The sequence below is a fragment of the Girardinichthys multiradiatus genome, chromosome 22, assembly GCF_021462225.1.
Source record: "Girardinichthys multiradiatus isolate DD_20200921_A chromosome 22, DD_fGirMul_XY1, whole genome shotgun sequence".
Classification (NCBI taxonomy): domain Eukaryota; kingdom Metazoa; phylum Chordata; class Actinopteri; order Cyprinodontiformes; family Goodeidae; genus Girardinichthys; species Girardinichthys multiradiatus.
Genome location: NC_061814.1, coordinates 11,097,745 through 11,118,564, shown reverse-complemented (window position 1 = coordinate 11,118,564; position 20,820 = coordinate 11,097,745). Strand labels below are relative to the sequence as shown.

General features: G+C 39.5%; 1 protein-coding gene across 1 annotated transcript in view; it reads right to left on the bottom strand.

The window, feature by feature from the left end:
* Positions 1 to 6,063: 6,063 nt before the first annotated feature.
* Positions 6,064 to 20,820, bottom strand: part of bean1 (brain expressed, associated with NEDD4, 1) — a 63,648-nt gene continuing 48,891 nt past the window's right edge. The window contains exons 3-5 of the mRNA XM_047350983.1: positions 17,900 to 18,103; positions 17,594 to 17,735; positions 6,064 to 10,176 (exon numbers count right to left, since the gene is read on the bottom strand). Of these exons, the coding sequence (XP_047206939.1) occupies positions 9,780 to 10,176; positions 17,594 to 17,735; positions 17,900 to 18,103 (743 nt within the window). The 3' untranslated portion in view covers positions 6,064 to 9,779. The remainder of the gene's footprint in view (positions 10,177 to 17,593; positions 17,736 to 17,899; positions 18,104 to 20,820) is intronic.

The following is a 20,820-nucleotide window of genomic DNA, read 5'->3' as shown; positions in this document are numbered from 1 at the left end:
TTCAAAGTAGGTTTGATCTTCTTTAAATATTTTTTAAAAACGTAGTTTGAGTACATCAATCTCAGGGTCAACAGCAGGAACAGAAATGCAGGAAAACTGAAACCTGTAACAGCAGGTGTCAAAAATCCACTTTTGAAATTAAATTAGGTGTAGACATAAATAAAATAATAAACAACCACCAAGTTTTTTTTTGACTCCATCCACCGTGATGGAGGGTATTCTTTACTTGTCGACAGAGACAAAGATTACCGTCATTAATGTTAGGACGGTGGTTTGTTTATTGTGGAGAAAGGGGTACATGGTCAACTGTTACAGGGGCACACAGAATAAAATGTGCTTGAGGGCAGAGCTTCAGCAGCAGAGCCATTGCCTGAACATAAATTATGGTGTTGATCCACCTTTTGCAGCTACAAAAGTTTCAACTCTGAAGGGTGTCTTGAAAGAACCATTCCTCCAGAAGCACTTCCATGAAGGCTTCTGATTTTTCTCAAACACCATGGAAAACACCATGGAAACACTATACATATTTTGCACCAAGCAGCCCGGTACTCATGGCCTGGGGGTTGAGGACCCCTGCTTTGCAGCAGTGCATCTGATACTTTGAATTGCACTGAGGCCCTATTTACACGATGTTTTCTTGTTAAAATGGAAAGGTTTAGCTGTGTTTCTACTGTTGGTTTACATGACAACTTTGCATGTTTTCTCTGAAAATGGCATAATTTTTGACAGACTCCAGAGGGTAACCGTTTGAAAATGTTTCAGTTTTTGTTGTCATGTACGTAGACGGGAATAATAAAATCTTTATTCTCTATTTACCACAAAATGGACGGAGTTGAAATACATCCGGGTATTTCAAGCATACTTGCTTGTACATAGGATTGAAACAGAACTTGGACAACCGTCGATGACTTTTCACAAGTACGCGAGCACACTAGAGATTGGAACTGCGGTTCCTTTTAGAGAACCGGTTCATTTGACTTGGCTCAATCAAAAGAGCTGACTTTGTTTGGCTCCTAAATGGCTCATTACATTTTTGTTGCTCTGATGTATTTATTGTGTACAATAACGTGAATATACATGCAAAATGCAGCAGGACTAAGATGCCCGGAGATAATTGTATTGTGAATCCTGTGTTTATAATCTGTTGAACCACTAGGTCACAGCAGCCTCGCTCATGGTGTTGCAGTGCATGGCCACACCCATTTCCAAATAGTCAACTAATTTGTATAACTACCGACACTCCAACCCTCCAATACACATATTGACCAATCAAGTGCAGTTTGAAGAGAAAAAATGTGAGAGAGAGAGAGAAAGAAAAAAAACGGCTCCCCAATTAGGAGCCGGCTCCTGTCGTTCACTTCAAAGAGCCGGTTCTAAGAGATGTTTCGTGCCCAACCGACACATCACTAGACAAGTATGCATATTGAGAAACAGCGCAAGTGCTCATTTTCTTCCCCCGTTTAGTAAGCAGATTTGCGCATGTTGTTGAGATTCAATGAACATACTACCAGCTAGTGGCATGGCGGTGGAAGTCTACTGAAGTCTACTCTTGCAGTGTGAAAGGAGATTATAATTCAAACATTGTCATGTAGATCTGTAACAGAAATGGATAAAAAAAAAAATCCCGTTTTCCCGTTTTTGATTGTTGTTGTGTAGACAGGGCCTTATTGATGAAAGGCTGAGATGCAGCTACGTAGCTATGGAGACCCATTCTATGAGGCAGTCTTTTTTAACAAATCTAAGGGCTGTATCAAGTTTGGGGGTTAAAGAAGCTGACTCTACAGAAAGTTGGCACTGTGCACCTCAGCTTCCACTGGACTTGCTTTGGGATTTTACGTGGTCTACCATGTTATGGCTGAGCTGCTGTCACACCCGATAGATGGGATCCTATCACAGCACCATGCTGGAATTCACTGAGCTCCTGAGAGCAACCTATTCTTTCACAAATGTTTGGAGAAGCAGTCTGTATGTCAAGATGCTGGATTTTATACCCCTGTATTCATGGAAGGGATTTGAACACCTAAACTCTATGATTTGGTGGGTCACGCTATACTTTTGGGAATTTGGAGTATGTTGATGGCATTAGCTTGGAAAAAGAGGTGTTGAATATTTAAAAGCACTGCAATAATAATTCTATTGGCTGTAAATCCAATTCACCTGTCTTTCAGGGCTTTCTTTTCTTTTTATTTTATTTTAGTATTGTGAGATGTAGCAGTGATACTTGAGTGGTGTCAAGAAACACATTCTCATTGATATTGTTTGAATCCATTCCGTTTGACCTTATAATGACATCAATTTTGTGCCCTGTATGTGTTCATGTCTCCAAGTATAATTCTCTGCCTGTTTCTGGTGTTTCCATGTAAATATTCAGTTGCACGACTCCTTGTCTGCCACTGACTACCTGACCCCAAATCCTGTAACTACACCACTGCTTATTCCTGCTCAGATGGATTGTTTATAGCTGCAAGAACACACCCATACTATATGTACACCAACACGTAAGAACGTGTGGTGTTTTGTGCCGTGTCAGGATTTATGACCAACTCCACTGTAACTCGTCTAAGTCCAAATGGACATACAAGAGGTGATAGCAGCCACATGGTGGTACTGCAGCAAGATAGGCTGATGCTGTGGTGAATGTCTGATGCAGTAATTGAAGTCATGGAGAACATCACCATCCCTTAGCCACTACAACAGCTGGTTTCCATGGAGACTGAATACAAGCTGCTGGAAAAGTTCTGTTTAGGTATCAAGAGATGTAGCAGGTGGCTGCTCCCCTCCCAAGAGCTGTTTTCGAACTCCTGTAACCAGGTTCAGGTTCCCCTCACTATAAAAGGCAGGCCCAAATAAACCCTGTGACTCTGCATTATGTTGTTTTTTTAAGGAAGACAAGGAGCTTCTGGCTAATCAGGTGCATTTATTTCCTGAGTGGGAGCATAACAGTGTCGGGTTAGGGCAAATGGCTTGTCACACATAGCTTGAGTACAAGCACACACAAGCACGAGTGCAGCATATTGTGTCGATATCCTCGGAACATGAAAAACACAATTTTGTTTCATTGTATATTTTTTTGCTGAAATTACTGTAAATTACCTACTGTTAGTTGTTACTTTAACGATCTCTTTAAAGAGAACCTCCTTTTTTTAATGTGACTCTTATTGTCATTTTGCCTTTAATTTGTGTGTTCCTGTGTGTTTACCCCAATAAGCAGCCATTGGGATTTATTAAGAATTTATTTACCTTTTTCCTACAAAAGAAAATCTTTACCAAAACCATTACAGCACATCCTATGAAACAACATTTTAGGTTGCCATTGTAATAAATGAAGAAAAAAGAAAGAGCAAGATAAATGGAGCATGATGCACATGTAACACATTTACATACTATTAGCTTACAGAAAATGCACCAACAAATTAGCACTCACTGGAGAAAGTAATGATGTACAAACACACGTCAGAAAAAAAAACTTTCTCTAGTTGGTAAAAGAAATATATGTTATGTTTGCTATAATACTGAAAACTCAGCCAAGCTTGTACATGTTAAATCTCTAACTTAAACATTCACACCGCCCTCATATAAACAGCAACACAGAGCAAGGTGATCTATCTGATTCAGCTCTACAGCACTCTCTAGTGATTGGCGGTGGAATTGGATTGCTTACACCGTAAGGATATTTTATTTGTTTTTGCTGGACATGAAACAGAGAAATTCATGTAATGTTGTAATAGTTACTGATAAAGAAGCAAGAGCTCACCATTTTGGTTAATGGTTACTTTTTTGTCATTATAAATGAGCTGACAGAAAGAAAAGATCAAATGATGCTGCAGGAACTGTAGAATTTGCAGGAATTCTTAGCAGCTTAGCTTAATTGTTTTCTCTCCAATGAACTTACCCCACAAAACCTTTTCAAAAGGGATTTATTTCATAAAGTGTGCTTCCAAATTACACCACTAATCACAAGACTCCTATCTGCACAATATGTATGCCTACAGTGCTGAATCCAACTGTCAGGGTGAGGGTGGGATGGAAGCTTTTAGGCACATCTTTAAACATAAAATGTCAATAACAATGAGCATTTTCAAAGGGAAGATATAAAGACTAAATGCACAAAACAACCTATTTTAAAAGTTACAAACCACATATATAAAGTTATTAAAGCTCAGTCGAATAATGACTCCCTGCTTCAATAACTAGCGATAAAATGGTGTCTACAGGTCTTAGTGTCTCCAGAAAAACTGGGGTTTTTACCCCCCACACTACCTCCAGACAAACACTGCCTCTTTGTTTCTGTACATGTAAGAATTTATATTTTAAACAATAAAGAGGAATTAAATTTGAAAGGCTTTGGGCTTGTAGGTGTAATAAATCTGTTGCCTGAATTGTTGCCAGGTATTTAGGCAAAAACATATTATGGCTTAGATTTAGGACAAACTATTTAAAATCTTTTGTTTAAAGTCTCAAATCTTTAGGGTGCAACAAAAGGGCCGTTTTTGAATTTGTCACTTTGGGTCTTTCATGTTTAAGAGTGGTCTACTCGTTATCAGCTCCATTCACTTAGAATTAAATAGAAACTTTACAATCCCTTTGAGACTGAGCATATTTGCCTTCATTCTCTCCTTTATTTCTACCTTTGTTAACTCTTTTTATTAGTCCTAAACCGATGCTAGTTCCAGTATTGAATACTGTCACACTCATGTTTCAATACATATCCTTAAAGGCAGGCATTGCAGCTGCACAAGAGTCTGTGCTATGGTTTTATTGTCTTAAGTGTTTTCACTGGTTGCACCTGTGAAGGTGCTGAGAAATTGTATATCTGCTAAAAAAAATAAGGATTTCATTTAAATTCTGATCAAAATGCAAATTATTTTCGCGACACATGTTTAGGTCTCAGCTGTTTACTTTGGTTTGGTAAAAGCTGAAGAACAATAGCATTTCTGGTGTATCAAAAAACAAATCAAAGTTATAATCATGTGAACTGTCTGAATGTGTTTGTTTCGAAATGGGGCAGAATGATCCAGAGTTTAGTTTAACCACAGTTTTAGCATAAAAGTCAAATTTCTTGTGCAGAATTTTTGATTTTCTCTATTTAAGCTTTTTTATGGTCAGGAAATAAGGAATTACCATTGACATACATTTTCTATTTAGACCCCTTGAACTTTGTTTTCAGATGTGGTCACATTACACCCTCATACTTCAATGTTTCAATATTTTATGGAAAGGACAGAAACAAAAATATGATTGTGAAGTGGAAGAAAAAATACAGTGTTTAAAATTTCCTGCACAAACCAAAATCTGAAAAGTAGGGATGCACGATATAATGGCATTAATATCGGTATCGGCCCCATAAGTAAAACGGGCTTATATTATTAACCAATGTTCATTTCCATCTTGTTTGCGTTTGCATATATGTTTTGGGAGGAGGAAGGGGATTGTGAAGGTTTTTAATGGCAGCAGAGAAGCAATGTCAGAGGTGTGGTCATTTATTCACGGTGTCAAAAGAGTCAGGAAATATATATAATATACAGGGGTTGGACAATGAAACTGAAACACCTGTCATTTTAGTGTGGGAGGTTTCATGGCTAAATTGGACCAGCCTGGTAGCCAGTCTTCATTGATTGCACATTGCACCAGTAAGAGCAGAGTGTGAAGGTTCAATTAGCAGGGTAAGACCGCAGTTTTGCTCAAAATATTGAAATGCACACAACATTATGGGTGACATACCAGAGTTCAAAAGAGGACAAATTGTTGGTGCACGTCTTGCTGGCGCATCTGTGACCAAGACAGCAAGTCTTTGTGATGTATCAAGAGCCACAGTGTCCAGGGTAATGTCAGCATACCACCAAGAAGGACAAACCACATCCAACAGGATTAACTGTGGACGCAAGAGGAAGCTGTCTGAAAGGGATGTTCGGGTGTTAACCCGGATTGTATCCAAAAAACATAAAATCACGGCTTCCCAAATCATGGCAATTAAATGTGCACCTCAACTCTCCTGTTTCCACCAGAACTGTCCGTTGGGAGCTCCACAGGGTCAATATACACGGCCGGGCTGCTATAGCCAAACCTTTGGTCACTCATGCCAATGCCAAACGTCAGTTTCAATGGTGCAAGGAGCGCAAATCTTGGGCTGTGGACAATGTGAAACATGTATTGTTCTTTGATGAGTCCACCTTTACTGTTTTCAGTGTCTCCCTACTGAAAAGTGATGCGACAATTTCAATTAAATGCTAGGAGCCAATATCTGTCAGAACCCCATTTTGTTGCAATTGTAGCTGCAAGTGTTTTGGGGTTTGGCTCTATCAGCCTTGCACATGTAGAGACTGAAGTTTTACTTTGATCTAACCCATTCCATTCAGCCACTGGTTCAATAGAATGGGCGCTGCTGGAGAAAAGAATCACCACCACATGATGATGCCACCACCCTGCCCACGGTTTAGTTGAATGACAGTAGCAGATTTGCTGTTGCTGTTTTTGGATGATGGATTAAAAAGTGTATTTTATATCCTAACCCTGCTTTAAAGTTTTTCTCAACTTTATCCCTGACCTCTCGGCTGCATTCCTTCTTTTTCAACGCTCTCTGACAAACCTCTGAGGCCTTTAACGAACAGCTGGATTTACACTGAAAGGTGTCTTCTGAGGGAAATTGATTGCACTCAATTTTATTTAGGGGTGTTAGAGTAAAGGGGACTGAATACCTATGCACACCACACTTTTCAGATTTGTATTTCTTAAACATTTAAGAAAACACAAACATATCATTTTCCTTCCACTTTACGACTATTTCATTCACGGAGCGGAAGTCTCTATTTCTGGAGGAGCAGTATGTAAAAATCTACAGTTTTGTGTGTTAAAGTCTCCGTTGCATTAGGCCAGCCTCACAAGGTGCAAGGCTCAAAGCTACATGTCGCTGCTTGGTTCCAGTTTTAGATATTAAAACCAGAGCCCTTAATAGGAAGAGTTAGGACAAAAACAAGGCAAGCTGAGCCTCTCTCCAGGGATTACAGTTACATGCTGTGAGTATTTAACATTTAACAAGTACTCTATATTGCCAAAAGTGTTTGTCTGTCTACTATTACATGTACATGAACTTTAATGACATCCTATTCCTGATCTATAAGGTCCAATTCGTTGATGGACTCACCGTTGATGGACCCGATAGCGACTTCAACTATTCTGTAACCATCTTCCTCAAGGTTTAGGAGTGTGTTCATAGTTAGATGAGAAAACCAGAATTACAGCCCCCGCTCTTAATTAATCTCAAAGGTGTTCAAGAAGGTTGAAGTCAGGACTCTGAGAAGGCCAGTCCAGGTTCTTCACACCAAACTTGACATACCTGCATCCATGGAAGTGATTGGAACACAGGAATTCATTGATTTGCTGGTGTGACCCAAACCTTTTGGCAATATAGTGTATTTCTGAACATCATTATACTGCTGTGCTGAAAGCTTTAGGTGACATACACAGGAACAATGGTGACATTTTAGTTCTCAGGTCCAGGTAGCTTCCAGGTTATTTTAGTCGCACCTGTCACAACTATTTTATATTACAATGTTTTTATTTTTACACATTTGGTTACTGCCACCACACAGAAAGTTACTGAACAGCAATAGCGGTTGTTGATCCAGGTGATATGGCTCACTGCCCAGGTCAGTCAGTAGGGAATGGCTGCTCCACTTGCTGTGCATGATGAAAATATTGGTACTTTAATGTCATTTTAACCAGCTTATGACATGGAAGTTCAAATATGATTCCAATTCATCTAAAATAGGGGTTATTTTACTGTTTTTTTTTTTTTTTTTTATCAGCTCCAAGCGGATTCACCTGAGACTACTGGGGACCAGAATAATCATCCTGCTTGCTTGTGGTCACAACCAAGACTGCCATCTGAAAGTATGGAAACCACTCAGTGTGGCAGTAATCCTGATTTGCTGCAAGGCTTACTTTACTGGTCGAAACTGTTCATTCTTCTGTACACCAAGGATTTCTCGCAAGGGAGGTGGAACAGCTGTAATTTTCAAAAATACGTTTTTATGCCAGATGATCTATTCAAGCTCTTATAGCTCTTTTGAGATGACGTTGACCAAAATTAGACAAATTCAGCCCATTTGTTTTTTAATTTATCGTCCACCTGGGTCTTTTATGTCAGACCTTCAAGACTTTTCATCTTCCACTATTAAACAAGGCCAGGTCATCATTTTCAAAGGCTTAAATGTTTATGCCAAAGAAAAATAGTACCACTGAGGAGTTTCTCTGCATCATGGAGTCTTATAACTTTGTTCCACAGTTATCTGGGCCTACCCATACTGCAGGGCACATCTTAGGCTTGGTTGTTCACCTATGGTGTTACTCTTGATCATTTGCACTTGTATTTGTACATGTTTCTTAGATTTTCTTTCTTAAGTAATTCTTGTAGGCTCTTTATTGATGATTCTGTTAATTTTTATTATTTTTCTCTTTCCAATTTTACATTCTTTTCTAATTCTAATGTTGAGCCCCTCATTAATTCTTTCCCCCTTTTGTCTTAACACAGCCTTGCCATTCTTAATCAGGTTGCTCTGTTATTTCTCCTGCTCACGTAGGTTAGACAATCAGACCTAAAAATAGGTTTCCATGACTGAGCAGCTGCACCATAGCCTCACATCACTAAGTGTAAAGCAGTAGACATTTTTGGACAATTTCATGGCAACCTGATTTGTGGAAAATGTTTTGAAATGGTCCCTTCCTATTCCATCTTTTAAGATCCATGAAGACATGGATGACGATGATGATGAGTTTGGTGTGGAAGAACTTCACTCAACTGCACAGAGTCCCAACCTCAATCAGATAGAACACCTTTGGTTTGAATATAGCAGAGACTTGGACTGGGACCTTCTCGTCCAACACCAGCATCTGACCTCACAAATGTGTTTCTGTAAGAATGCACAAAAATTCCCAATAACACAGTTCTGAGCCTTCCCAGAAGAGATGAAGGATGGGCCAACAACATGTTTAACCCTTATAAATTGAGAGTGTATGGTCACTCAAGTTTATATTTTTGTGAAGGTAAAATAACAATATCCTTTTACAATAGTGTACATATTCATAAATACTGATATCTATATCTCGTTTATGAATATGGCGCTATACTTTTATTTCTAACTTTTGAAAATAATTTTTAAACAACAGAAAACTAATATACGGAGAAATGTTTGTGTTTGTTGGTGGGTGTGGCTCTGCATGGGGAGGGGTGCGCAAATAGAGGAGGTTCACCCAGGGCTCCATTCATGTAGGAACCGCCATTGCTGAACAGCACTCTGCTCTAATGTCTACACACTACACATTCTTAGCTCTGTGCTGTTTGTAATGTAACATAATACTAGAGCAAATATAAAGAAATCTGGAAGATTGTACTCAGTGTGTTTGTCTATTATCTAAACTACATGATCACACATCCTACTTCACAGAACAATAACCTTGAAAAAAATGTAAGGAAAAACTGAGCTGGGTAGTTTAACAGGTGAGTCCTCATTTAGCGGAGCATCATTTCCGGGTCAGCCAACTGTTTATTACAAAAAAACTTCCAAACAAAAAGCATTGCTTTTTCTCTTGTTTCAAAACTACCACAGCTGCACCATGGTCCACTGCCGCTTCTGAACCTAATCATGTGTTTGCAACTCTATGGAAGATGCTCACATGTTGTTGCTTTCCACTGTTTGGTGCACAGCTGCTCCTAACAAAATGTTAGTTTCAATAACCAGGGGACAGCTGCGAGCTCAGGTGAGGAAAACAATTTAACGGTCTTAGGAGATCTGGTTGGCTGGGAGTTCCTGGGAGTTTTCATCATAGTCCCTCTGCGAATGGTGTTTATTAAAGTCACATGGCATGAGAGGGAGGGGCTGTCCCTGCTCTGCCAGCACTGCCTCATAAGGTGGTGCTGCTTCCAGTGGGAAGGAAATAGATGCAACATGTTGCTGTTCCCGCACATGCAGTCCAAGGGAATAGTGGGCGGAGGAAGAGGAGGGCCAGGCAGCGCTGGTTGACGTCTCTCCACAGTACTGAAAAGCGACTGGACTGGAGTGTGTGGGCTGCTCTTCTGGCTCGGCCAGGCTCTGACAGGGGTCCAGTAGGGAGTAGGGAGGTGGGTCATCGGTTGGTATATAGATCTGAGTTGAATCTGGTCCAACACACTCATCATAGCTGTAGAGATGAAGGCAGAGAGTACATTAGTAGAAATGAGGGGGATGAACATTAAAAATAGGAGTTAAGCAACAGAGCCTTGTAAATGTATTCATATTGTTTCCACATTTTGTCACAGTTTAAACACAAGCATCAATTTATTTTATTGGAATTTAGGTGATAGACCAGGGATTGCCAACCAGTTCAGCATCAAGAGCCAGAATATGATCCAGCAGCATGGCAAAGAGCTCATGTCCAGAAATTTTAAATAACTCAAATGCCTAAACAGTTTTTAACCTTTTCATATCAGGTTTTCCTATTCCTTAACTGATTACTGGAAAATAAAAACAGCTGAAGCCACAAAGTGTCCTCGGGGTCATGTAGGGCAATTCCCTCTTGGTCATCAAGCTGCCAAGAAAAATGGTGCTCTATGGAAGGAAGGATAGACTGCACTCCAGCCTTACTGTAAACTTAATTGTAATTCAATCTGGCAACATTTGTTTTAAAATGGATGAGTTTAATATGTTCCATAGTAACACATACTATAAATGTTTGGGCCATATGAACAGTTGTTCAAAAGAGATCTTAATGAGACAAATCCTTCCTCTTACCCTTAAATCATTCAGTTGTGGTCTTTGTAAAGCGGAACTGCAATGCTTGGGTCTGAACTCCTCGTTATTGTAGTTCCACAGGCTCCCCTTTTACCCCTGTTCTGAGGTACGTCTGAGAGCAACTCGCTTTGGTGCCGTCTCTTTAAATACTACTGAGGCACTTTACTCCCAACCCCCCTCCAGGTCAAAGGGTGCTCCATTTTAAAACCATTCGGCCATTTATGTAGTTTGATAACAAAGATACAATTATCCAGTGGCGTAGAAACAAGACAAAAATGGCAGAAACAATGCAAAACAGTTTATGTAATACTATTCAAAAGACGCAGTACGGTTATGTCCTCAAGGAGCTAAAAACACACAGCACTAACATAAGGAGAAGGCTTGTTGCTACGGCTATCAAAACAATGACCAGGATGTCAACACAATGAATTCATGTCTAAAATAAAGTTTGTTGTCATTTTAGTGTTATTTTTAGTTTACCGCTTTGCTGTGACCTTCGTTTCCATAGACAAAAGGAAACTGACCCCTTAATCAGATGAAGTCTTTCGGCAAATCCTTCTTGAAACTGGTGGAGGTTGCAGAAGGCACTCATGCGTCAGCAACCCAAAGGTTTGCCTAAATAGTCAATCAGCAGCTGCAGCTAATCCAGAACCATGCTGCCCAGGTCTTCACTAAAACTAAGTAGAGCACATCATCCCAGATCCTTACACTGACTCCCTGCATCTCAGACAATAGAATTCAAAATACTTCTGTTACGTCACAAGTTAAAATACATTAAAGATTTTTTGCTGTTTAAGCACATTCCAGACTACTCAGTTCTTCTGGTTTAAGTCTACTCCGCATACCCAGAATCTGGAACGAATCTTCAGAAAACTGCAAAAACGCTGAAACCCTATATTCCTTTAAATCAGTGTTAAAAACCCACTTGTTTAGAGTTGCCTTTGACTGTTCTATGTAAATAATTAACTGAAATATCATTAATTTCAGTCTGTAGTTCCACTTTTATTTCCTTTATTCTGCATCTACAATATACTCTTTTATGTTTACATTATGTAAAGCACAGAATTGTCTTGTTGCTGAAAAGTACGATCCAAATAAATTTGCCTTGCATTTTCAAGCACAGTAACCCTAACCCTGTCAGACATTTTGTCTGCTCACTTTGTTGGCAGGCGTACTGTGCAGAATTAATCAAATGTTTGCATTAAGTTACCATTTTGCAACAATCAGGTAGGAAGCGGTGTGTCCTCAATGCTACTGTCCCAAGTTTGATTCTCGACCCATTCTTGAGTATTTACTTGATGTGATCCACATCTTTCTCTGCCCTCTTTCCTATCAAGCAACATTCCTAGAATGACACGAACACCATTTGAGATTCATGAAATCTCTGTTTTTCTGTAAAAGCACAAAAACAGAGCATCTTCAATGCTTTTCAGCATTAGGACCACTTTATAATCATCTAAATATCCACTTTCTATATCGGCTTTATCCTTGCTGTGCCATGGGAGGGCTGGTGCTCATCTCTCTCACACACACACGCACACACACACACACACACACACACACACACACACACACACACACACACACAAACACACACACACACACACACACACACACACACACACACACACACACACACACACACACAGTTAGTTGCTAAGTTTGTGTGCGAAGGAATTTGACTTCAGTTTCGCACGCTCACTGCATACATAAACTTTGGAGGAGATAAAAGAATACAAATATGTACATATACTATATTTGTATGTGGACCCAATATTTATAATAAAAATATAAAAAAAGACTGGGTAAAGTGATGCGAATTTGCTTATTTTGCTTCATAGTAGAGTAGCTGTTCACTACATGTGGTCATTGTGTTAATCAGAGTGACAGCCTGCAGGAACAAATTCCATGGCAGCCGGTTTTTGCATATTGCACTCGGTAGCAGTGAGCCGAAGGTAAAAGTCAGTTTGTGTGCAGAACCTGATGATCCCTATCAGCAGACCTGATTGTTTGTTGCAGTCTGGCCCTGTCATGCTTTGTGGTTGAGCCAAACCACACATGGATGGACGAAGACAGGCATGTAGAAGATGAAAAACAGCTAGCATGCATGTTTTTGGATCGTGGGAGGAAGTCAGAGTACCTGAAGTGAACCCACTGGAAGAACAAACTTTGTTCTGACACAGCCCACACTATGTTTACAATCAGGCTAAAGTGACAAAACACATCAGGTGTTATTTTAAGATTATTCTACACAAATGATGCTATGACTTTTATAATTACATTTGATATTTGTGTTGAAATCCAGCTGCAAATAGTAAGTAGTCCAAAAGTTTCCACCCTTATGTTTTTGTGCAATGCAAAAACGAAAGCATCGAGTTTTCACATATACACACACACATACTTGTGCCCAGGTTCTCCGGAGAGGAAGCAGAAGCTTTCAGTCTCCACAGGTGAGCTGCTGATCCATCAGTGTGAGTCAGTTTGAGGTGACAGAGAGCGAGAGGAAGAGTGTGTGTTTATGTTTCAGGGATCTCTATGAGCGCAGGTGACCGTGTGTGTTGTCGTTGGAAGCGTTAATGTTCACAGTCTCAGTAGGTAAGCTGTTGATCTGAGTTCTCAGAGATTTCCTCCACCATCTGTGTCCCGTTCACTGAGGCACCAACAAACATACACACATGCACACACACTCTGCAGGAGCATCACATGACTGCAGCATTGCAAACCACAACTTGCCAGATCTGTGATAAAAAAAAAAAAATTGTGTTGTTTCTATGTATATATGTATATGTTTATGTGTTGGCTGCTATCCAACCATCCGGGTCAAAAACTCTCACACAGGCAGTCCAGAATGCTCTGGTTCCCTGCCAGACCACTGACGTACTCTGCTAGCTTCCCTTTCTGATTCTTCTCTTCATTTCTGGTTGTACTAGTGGTAACTGTTGCTCATGTGTTTTTGAGAATATATTTGACTTAAGAATGCCCAACGAAGCTGAAACTGCTTAGGCCAACATATTCCTTCCCCACAAAGCAGTGCTTTAACACCACTAAACCCTGGTTCTACCAGATGCATCCCATCACAGATGATCTATTTGTCCTGCACAATGACTCATTTGTCCATGTTGGAATGATAGCACCAAAAATATAGAGAGAGCCCCAGCTTAATCCCCAGATCTCAAGCTTAGCACAGACCCTCCTCCTCAAATTCAGTATGATGAATGGGCAAAGAACTGTGCAATGTTGTAGAATCAGCATGAATCAATATCCATATGGAGCCCTTCTTCACACTGCTGAGTCTGCTGAAATGTTAGAGAACATAGGCTGTTTGTAAAAGGGTGAAATCCCACATTTTTATATTACCAGAAAACTAATATGAATGAACAAGAACATCTAAAATGAACCTACATCTCATATTTTCCTAAGTTTGATGATGGCAATTATTTTTTTTATTGTAATGTAGCAGGTTGTCAAATACATCTGCCCCTACCATGTATGGGGAGTACTTTACTCACATGATGAAAAGGGTTTAGGGTTTCTAAATGTTTAGCATCTACCAAAACTTTTCCGTTTGTGTCTTTTTCGGTAGAAATGCAAAAAGGATGGTGTGAGTACACGTGCTTTATCAAAACATGGAAGCAATTTGTCTAAGTGAGTTTCAGTGACTTCTGCCCCCCATCCATCCATCCATCCATCCATCCATCCATCATCCATCCATCCGGGGGCAACAGGTCCTGGAGGGAAACCCAGCCACCCCTTTACCCAAAGACACTCTAGAAAATTCCAAGAAGGGGAATTTAGTCAACCAGAAGGGGTATGTAGCCTCTTCTCAGATTCTGGGTCTGCTTAAGGGTCTCCTCCCAGTAGGACATGCCTTGAAAACATCCAAACGGATTTTATCAGATGTCAAAACCACATCAAGTGACTCCTTTGTTTGGAGCAGCGGCTCCACTCAGAGTTTCCCCCAGATGATGGAGCTTCTCACCCTATTTCTCATGTAAAACCCCACATCCCTACAGAGCAAGCTCATTTCATAGACTCAAACTTAGAGGAGGTGACAGTCATCTCCACCTGTTTCACTATCAGCTGTGAACAGCTCCAGTGCATGGTAAAGAAGACCTGACCTGTAGACACCAACAGAACCACCAAACCAGACACCCTCCTCTCCACTGCTATGCCATGTGATCTTGTCTGTGAAAATAGGAATACAGACAAGGGGGAGCCAACCATTATGTTCTTTCCAAAAAGCTAAACACTGTAATGTTCGTGCGTCTGTCAGCAGGAATTCTCTGATTTAGTCATGATGCTCCAGGAAAACGGTGAACTGAGCATCAGCTGTGTTTGTGGCAAAAAACCAAGAACCTTGTTTTAATTCATTGCTTAGAAATGACTGGGTGCTATAATAGTGAACTCTGTATTTCTTACAGGCAGTATTTGATTCCCAAAACTGTTTGTGCTACAGATGCATGGATTGTCACATCCTGTAAGTTGTAGTTGTTTTGCAGATTTCCAAAAGTTATCTTCCTAAGTCAGAGAAGAGACCTACTCCAGACCAGGACTGGGAGTGCCGATGAGAGATATTATCCATGGAAGGGGAAGAGGGCAGTCTCGTGCCAAAGGAGGAAGCATGTCTGTCATCTGAGCAACAAACAGGACTGTAAATGGTTCTGTAACATTGCAAATACATTCAATCACTTCAACCATATTATTATTTAGCTGAGATTCTCCTGAGTCTGAAATGTTTGAAGTAATCTTAAACAAACTAAACAATAGATGAAACTCCACTACTCAACCTTACATCTTTTAGCAATCCTCTGGTTAATCAAATCCTAACCTCTGACAGAACTTCTATCAAGAAAAATTTTAGCATATTCTGAGTTCATTGAAACTTTAAAAATAAAAAGAATCCTAACAGAAGAAAGGCTGTTGAAGCAGTGGTGATTCTATTGTTATTCCTACTGAGGGATGTCGGTTGCTAAATGTAATTTTCTTCATTGGCTCCTGGTTTTTCCAGATTTCCTTCATATCCCATAGACTTAAAAAAAAAATCTATTTCAGAGCTTGCTTTATTGTCTTGTTTTTACTCTATTTATACATTGTCAGGGCATTAAAACCTGTTTTAGTCCATCTATTTCAGTCTCTGCTCTCCATTTCTAGAGTTGCTTGCTCTTCCTCGGGAAAACCAGCTGTAAGCCCTGCAGCATTCAGCCCACAGCATCATCAACCTTCTGCAATTATCATGCCATGTTCTTCTGCCTTCATGTAGGTTTTATACAGTTTTTAAACTAAACAGCAGTACCTAAATCTAAAGCTAAAAATACTCAATAAATTATGCACATGTAAAGATCTAAGAAATCTACTGTCAAGACAGGAGTTCCTCAGTTCTTGCCTTGATTTAGCAGGTGATTTGCCTATTTGATCATGAATTTAAATGTTATGTAGGTCTTAACTGAAACATAGAAACTCGCATCAGAAACATCAATTTCTCTAAATTAACTATCATTAACTTATCATTTATCACTTCACCAAGCCTTAAAGTGAACGAATTAAAGACATACTATCACACCTCAGACAGAATAATTTGGATTAAGCAACTGAATTTTTAAGGCAGTGCAAAGAAGAGGAGGCTCACTGCAGGGTAGGAATTGATGTGAATTATTAAAGCTACCAATTAGACCAGCTGACATTTAGGTCAAAAATGCCATGACATTGGCTTTTAGCAAGCGCTCCTTTCTCCTCCTTCACACACACATAGGATGGGCACAAACAATTCCCTCAAAGGGCACCAAAGGCAGGTGTTCCTCTCTGAAAGAGGAAGGCTCAAACTAAGGACACTGAGGACAGTGGGACACACTATAATTGACCATTTTTGACATAATTGGCAGAGGGAAGTTCATCTACTATTTAACGGCATTCTGAAGCTTGTGGCATGACTTTTGTATAGAATGTGCAAAATTACTTCCTGTCGCTGCTATGACTGTAAATGAGAGGGATACGTAGGCGTTCTTTTTTCCAGTGCTGTGAGTGGGGTTTCCACAAAGGGAAATTACATAGGTCTTGCACAGATAAATGCTGCAAATTGTAGACCACACACATTTGGTTCCACAGCCAGTTAAGAGACCTTTTAGAACCCAATAACTGGAAGTTTTTATTTTTTATTTCACCTTTATTTATTCACTTAATTCTCATCAAGACACGAGTTCTCATTTCCAAGAGTAATCTGTTGTCTTGTTTTAACAAGACAACAATAATAATAATCATTTAATTATATAAATATACAAAACATATTGATATCAATCAATCTATCTACATTTTACCTCTTATCTTCTATAGGATAGGACGCCTCTAAGGAAAACTTTGAATTTGGTGCTTGTTTATATTTATGCTCCATTATTTTGGTATAAAACATGTATTTCTTGTTTCAGTTATCTTTAAATGACAGCACTGAAGGAACCTACTGCACTGACACTTCATTTTTATTGTAATTTAGTTCATAGAGAATTTTGCAAATATATATATATATATATAAAAAGAGTAATTCTAACAATGAATAGAAGCACTTGAAAAAATTTCTGGGACTGAGTTTCAGATATTTAAGGGCACCATGTGAATCTGAATCTTTTCTTATCAGTTTAATAAAGGCGTCATTTAACTACTCTGCCACCGAGTTTAATCCGAGTTGATGACCATCAGTTCACTAAATTCACATCATTATTAATCTTTTCATACCTTTTTTAGTGAAAAGGATAATAAATATACATCCAAGTAACTTCAAAGCACAATTTTGTGTTTACATGTGAAGTACATGATTGTCTTCACATTGCAGTGCTCACCGTGGTGGAGAGTCAGGATACAGGTTGTTAATCTGTGGAAGGTTCTCTCTGAAGGAGTCAAAGTCTAAACCAGGAGGAAAGTCCTCTACGCAGCCGGACCTCAGTTCCCCTGCTGAACCCCCGTAGGAAAAACCATCTTGCCCTGGAGACACAGGTATAAATCTTATGTTAATCTGGAATTAAACATTGGGCAATAATGATGTAAAGGTGGTACAGTTGTATATACTTTCATCTTATCTCACACTTAATACTCCAAACAAAGCTTTCTCAGACTTGGGAAAATCCCTAGAAATGTTAGAGACTGACCATAGCTGGCGCGAAAATGTGGGTTTCTGAGTCGACTGTCTTTACGCAGGCTGCCAATGATGATGGTGATGCAGGAGAGGAAAAGAACCAGTCCTATAACAATCCCAGCCACCACCAGCGGAGACACCAGGAGAGATGCCTCCCCTCCTGATTCCCTCTCACTCCGACAGTCTGGGTACTCCCCATGGCTCTGGTTGGAGCTCACTGCAGGGAGGAAGACAGAGATGGAAAAGGTCTAATGTAATAGTACGGTAATGGTCTAGATTCCTGACTTTTATAGACTGTGAGGATGCAGAGACATTTATCATATAGATGGTAAACAGAAAGCTTAAAATAAAATCAAGAGATTTCTTTTTACATTTTTCACATAGGAAGTGTCTGCATGGAGACACTTTGGAACTCTCAGGCAATATGGGAAAAAAAACAAATAAGAAGACAATAACTCATAACTATTTTGTTCTCTTGAAGAAACAACACATATCAAATGAATTCAGAGCTTCAAATAACACTTGTTTACTCTTATAGCAGCTCTTTTGGATTTTTATTACTATAAAACATGTTAGCTGTGATTTTAGGGGTTCATACTGTTTATTGTCTCCTACAAAATTTAACACTTGTTTACTTCAGTGCAACTAATAACATTTCAGCAAAGTCTGGCTGTAAGGCCTCCATAGACATTTGGTATGCTCTTCTCTACCTCACACATTTCTCACATTACATTTTCAATTTTTTTTAAGCATTTCCAACATTATAAGAAAAACAAAACAAAGAAAGACAAGAAATAATAAAAAATAAAAAAACAGTTGTAAATATAGACAACAATAATAGTAACAATTACAAAAGAATATAAGAATTAAATATAAATAGCTTGAAAAGGGGCAGGCAGAAGAAAACCTATAGATTCCTGCCCCTTTCACTATTTTACATCTTCAAGGTCTATCCATTCCATGCACAACAAAATAATACACAACTATTTACACATTAGATAATAAAATTAAAGACAACAAATTTCAGCTATACAGTGCCTTGCGAAAGTATTCGGCCCCCTTGAACTTTTAAACCTTTTGCCACATTTCAGGCTTCAAACATAAAGATATTAAATTCTATTTTTTTGTGAAGAATCAACAAGTGGGACACAATTGTGAAGTGGAATGAAATTTAATGCATGTGTCAAACTTTTAAAAAAAATAAAAAACTGAAAGGTGGGGCGTGCAATATTATTCAGCCCCTTTACTTTCAGTGCAGCAAACTCACTCCAGAAGTTCAGTGAGGATCTCTGAATGATCCAATGTTGTCCCAAATGACTGATGATGATAAATAGAATCCACCTGTGTTTAATCAAGTCTCCGTATAAATGCACCTGCTCTGTGATAGTCTCAGGGTTCTGTTCAAAGCACAGAGAGCATCATGAAGACCAAGGAACACACCAGGCAGGTCCGAGATACTGTTGTGGAGACGTTTAAAGCCGGATTTGGATACAAAAAGATTTCCCGAGCTTTAATCATCACAAGGAGCACTGTGCAAGCAATCGTATTGAAATGGAAGGAGTATCAGACCACTATAAACCTACCAAGACCCGGACGTCCCTCTAAAATTTCATCTGGAACAAGGAGAAGACTGATCAGAGATGCAGCCAAGAGGCCCATGATCACTGGATGAACTGCAGAGATCTACAGCTGAGGTGGGAGAGTCTGTCCATAGGACAACAATCAGTCATACACTGCACAAATCTGGCATTTATGGAAGAGTGGCAAGAAGAAAGCCATTTCTCAAAGATATCCATAAAATGTCTTGTTTAAAGTTTGCCACAAGCCACCTGGGAGACACACCAAACATGTGGAAGAAGGTGCTCTGGTCAGATGAAACCAAAATCAAACTGTTTGGCCACAATGCAAAACGATATGTTTGGTGTAAAAGCAACACAGCTCAGCACCCTGAACACACCATTCCCACTGTCAAACATGGTGGTGGCAGCATCATGGTTTGGGCCTGCTTTTTGTTAGCAGGGACAGGGAAGATGGTCAAAATTGATGGGAAGATGGATGGGGCCAAATACAGGACCATTCTGGAAGAAAACCTGTTGGAGTCTGCAAGAGAGCTGAGACTGGGACAGAGATTTATCTTCCAACAAGACAATGATCCAAAACATAAAGCCAAATCTACAATGGAATGGTTCACAAATAAACGTATCCAGGTGTTGGAATGGCCTAGTCAAAGTCCAGACCTGAATCCAATCGAGAATCTGTGGAAAGACCTGAAGACTGCTGTTCACGTACGCTCTCCATCCAACCTCACTGAGCTCTAGCTGTTTTGCAAGGAAGAATGGGCAAGAATTTCAGTCTCTCGATGTGCAAAACTGATAGAGACATACCCCAAGCAACTTGCAGCTGTAATTGCAGCAAAGGGTGGCGCTACAAAGTATTAACGCAAGGGGGCCGAATAATATTGCACGCCCCACTTTTCAGTTTTTTATTTGATAAACAAGTTTGACACATCCAATAAATTTCATTCCACTTCACTATTGTGTCCCACTTGTTGATTCTTCACAAAAAATTAGAATTGTATATCTTTATGTTTGAAGCCTGAAATGTGGCAAGAGGTTGAAAAGTTCAAGGGGGCCAAATACTTTCGCAAGGCACTGTACAGCACCATTTCTGTTTACCAACAGCGCTGCTCACGATCCAAACCTCACTCCCAGCATCACCCGTCCTCTGGCACATATCTCCTAATCAGTTTTTCCCGGTGTCGCTTTTTGAACTGATTTATGTAATTACTTTGTTTCAACCTACTATCAAACCCATTCCATAAAGCCACGCCAAACATCACAATAGTGAAACTCGTAACTGTTTGTATGTTTACTAAATACTACATTATTTAATATTCTAATTGATTTTTTGTGCAGTGGTTGTAAATTGCTTTTG